Here is a 3180-nt window from a genome sequence, read left to right as displayed (position 1 = left end):
GATTATTTTTATGGTTTTATTTAGACACTTTGTTGGGTGTTTGATTTATGGGGTAATTTTGAGAAAACTTTGGATATTATAGTTTTATATTTCTCTCTCTTGCAAACTCTAAATGCTGTGTGGTTGTAAGTATGTATGACAACTTTCATGATTGGCTTTAAGTAACCAAAAACACGATACATTTTATCTCCTCATATGATTTTCTTTTGGTGACTTAGAATTTCATAATGGCGACAAGAGGAAGAGGAACAAGAGGTGGAAGAGGAAGAGGTCGAGGAAGAAGTACCTCTGAAAATCTGAATGCTGCAGAAATCCCTGACCCAATGATGCCACTAGCTTAACCAACAACCCCAGTTGCACCAGCTGTGGATTTGGCTACAGAGATAGCAAGATTTAGGGAACAGTTAAGGCAGAGGGACGATGAGTTGGCTCAAGCCAGACAAGTACCCCAAGCGCCCCAAATACCGTTGGCACAGCCTGAGCATCTAGTACAACACCGACACCATTGCTAATGGTTTACAGTTTCGAGCCAGTCTATGAATGCTTTAGGAAGCAAGCCCTGCCTAGTTTCGAAGGGAAAGTCAACCCTATGGTGGCAAAAGATTGGCTGAAGTCAGTAGAAGCTATTTTTGACCACATGGAGCTGAACGACCATCAAAGGGTTTCGTGTGCAGCTCACCTACTCAAGATAGATGCAAGGTTATGGTGGGAGGTGGTGAAGGAGACTCATGACTTGAACACTATGACCTGGGTAGATTTTGCTATAGCATTTGGCAAAATGTATTACAGTACAGCTGTATTGGCAACCAGGGTGGATGAGTTTGTGACTTTGGTTCAAGGAAACCTTCCCGTTACTGATTATGCTCAAAAGTTTGAAAGGCTGGCCAGGTTTACACATGAAATTGTATCAACTGAGGTCATGCAGATCCAAAGGTTTATGAGGTTACTTAAGCCTATGATTGTTAGAAATGACAAGATGACCAGTGTTGAGGTGGTTAGTTACGCCGAGGTTTTGGATAAGGCACTTGAAGCTGAGTAATTAGAGGACCGCATATTGAAGGACAATGCTAAAAGAAGGGAGGACAACAAAAACAAGGGATCTCATGAGGGAAACAAGAGGAAGGCCCATGAAGGAGAAAGCAATGGCAATGACAAAAGGCCAAGACCCCCGGCCACAAATGGGAACAACCACAACAATCCCAACCACCATAAGAACTGTAACAGTAACAACAATGATCGTAACCGTGGAAATTGCAAGAATAACAAAGTTGAGCACCCTAGCTATTGTAAATGCTCGCGTCAACATTTGGGGGATGTCAGGCCGACACTAACAAGTGTTACAAGTGCAGTCAGACAGGCCATCTGAAGAAAGATTGCCCACAATGGAAAGTAGGAGAAGGGCAGGGCCGTAACAATAATCTAGTGCCAACAAGAGTCTTTGCATTGACCCAAAAGGAAGCAGCCAATAGTAACACCATGGTCACAGGTCAACTCCCTATTTTTGGTATGATATGCAGAGTCCTCATTGATTTTGTAGTGACTCTCTCGTATGTTTCTATGAATGTAATTGATAGACTGAGTTTTCCTTGTAAACTATTTGAGCGTAGTTTTAGTACCATGTCAACATCAAGAGACATTATGTTGTCAATTAGGTGGTTACAATCATAATAGTTGAGGGCAGAGAGTGCCCAACAAACCTAATAGAGTTAGACATACCTTATTATGATGCTATAATTGGCATGGATTGGTTAGCCAAATATGGAGCAACGATAGACTGTCGGTGATTGACCATAGAGTTAAGACTGGAGGAAGGAGAACTCTTTTCTTTTAAGGGAGAAGTGACGGGATTTTGTACACCCATTATATCAGCATTGGAAGCTCGGAACATGATGCAGCACGCGTGTTCAACATATTTGGTAAATGTGGTGGATAAATCTAAGGATACGGAGTTGAAACCAGAAAAATTCCACATTATTTGTGAGTTTCTAGAAGTTTTTCCCGAGGATTTACTAGGTTTACCCCCGGACAGAGAAATCAAATTTGTGATCGAACTTGCACCAAAAACAACACCAATATCTAAATCTCCCTACCAAATGGCACCTGTAGAGTTGAAGGAACTCAAAACCCAGTTACAGGAATTGTTGGACAAGGGGTTCATATGACCTAATCATTCGAGGTACCAGTCCTGTTTGTTAAAAAGAAGGATGGAAGTATGAGAATGTTAATCGATTACTGAGAACTCAATAAGGTGATGATCAAAACAAATATCCTTTGCCCAGGATAGATGACCATTTTGATCAACTGCAAGGGGCAACAATGTTCTCAAATATTGATCTACGATCTGGGTACCATCAATTGAAAGTGAAGGAAGGAGATATTCCTAATACAACTTTCATAACTTGTTACAGACATTATGAGTTCCTAGTGATGTCTTTTGAACTTAGCATATGAGGTTGACACTTAGTAAAATATGAGATAATCAACTATATACTAAGTTCTCTAAGTGTGAATTTTGGTTGGAACAAGTAACCTTCCTAGGGCATATAGTGTCCAAGAATTGAATAACAGTGGATCCAGCAAAGATCGAGGATATTAGAGACTAGCCTCAACCCAAGAATGCCTCAAAAGTATGAAGCTTCTTAGGTTAGCGGGTTATTACCGGAAGTTTGTCAAGGGTTTTTCTAAGATTGCCACACCCTTGATCAACATAACCTACAAACACCAAAATTTCACATGGACGGAGAAGTGTGAAGAAAACTTTCAGACTATGAAGGATAAGTTGATCTCTTCACCTATCCTTTGTATTCCCACAGAGAGCGGGAAGTTTGTGGTGTATTGTGACACATTTAAGAATGATTTAGGTTGCACATTGATGCAGAATGAGAAGGTGGTAACCTATGCCTCAAGGCAGCTCAAGGACTATGAGCAGAGATATCCCATCCATGACCTTGAGTTAGCAGTTATGGTGTTCGCACTGAAAATATGGAGACATTACCTTTTTGGGGATAAGTGTGAAATTTACACTGATCGAAAAAGTCTGTAGTATTTCCTCATTGAGAAAGAGCTGAATATGAGACAACAATGGTGGTTCGAGTTAGTAAAGGACCATGATTGTGAGATTCTATACAACCCAGGCAAAGCCAACGTGGTGGCTATTGCATTAAGTAGGCGAGGACATGA

The 3180-nt window shown here is 40.8% G+C and overlaps 1 protein-coding gene across 1 annotated transcript; it reads left to right on the top strand.

The window, feature by feature from the left end:
- Positions 1 to 511: 511 nt before the first annotated feature.
- On the top strand, positions 512 to 1039 carry LOC133832422 (uncharacterized). The gene has a single exon (XM_062262766.1). It carries the CDS (start codon positions 512 to 514, stop codon positions 1037 to 1039), a length of 528 nt encoding a protein of 175 aa, XP_062118750.1.
- Positions 1040 to 3180: the final 2141 nt, after the last annotated feature.

The sequence above is a fragment of the Humulus lupulus genome, chromosome 4 (assembly GCF_963169125.1).
Source record: "Humulus lupulus chromosome 4, drHumLupu1.1, whole genome shotgun sequence".
Taxonomy (NCBI): domain Eukaryota; kingdom Viridiplantae; phylum Streptophyta; class Magnoliopsida; order Rosales; family Cannabaceae; genus Humulus; species Humulus lupulus.
Note: the sequence above shows the minus strand (reverse complement) of the source record. Positions and strands in the feature narration are given on the sequence as shown.

What these genes read in the sequence shown, in the direction of transcription:
- LOC133832422 (XM_062262766.1), top strand. Translation starts at nt 512, where the DNA reads ATGGTTTACAGTTTCGAGCCAGTCTATGAATGCTTTAGGAAGCAAGCC.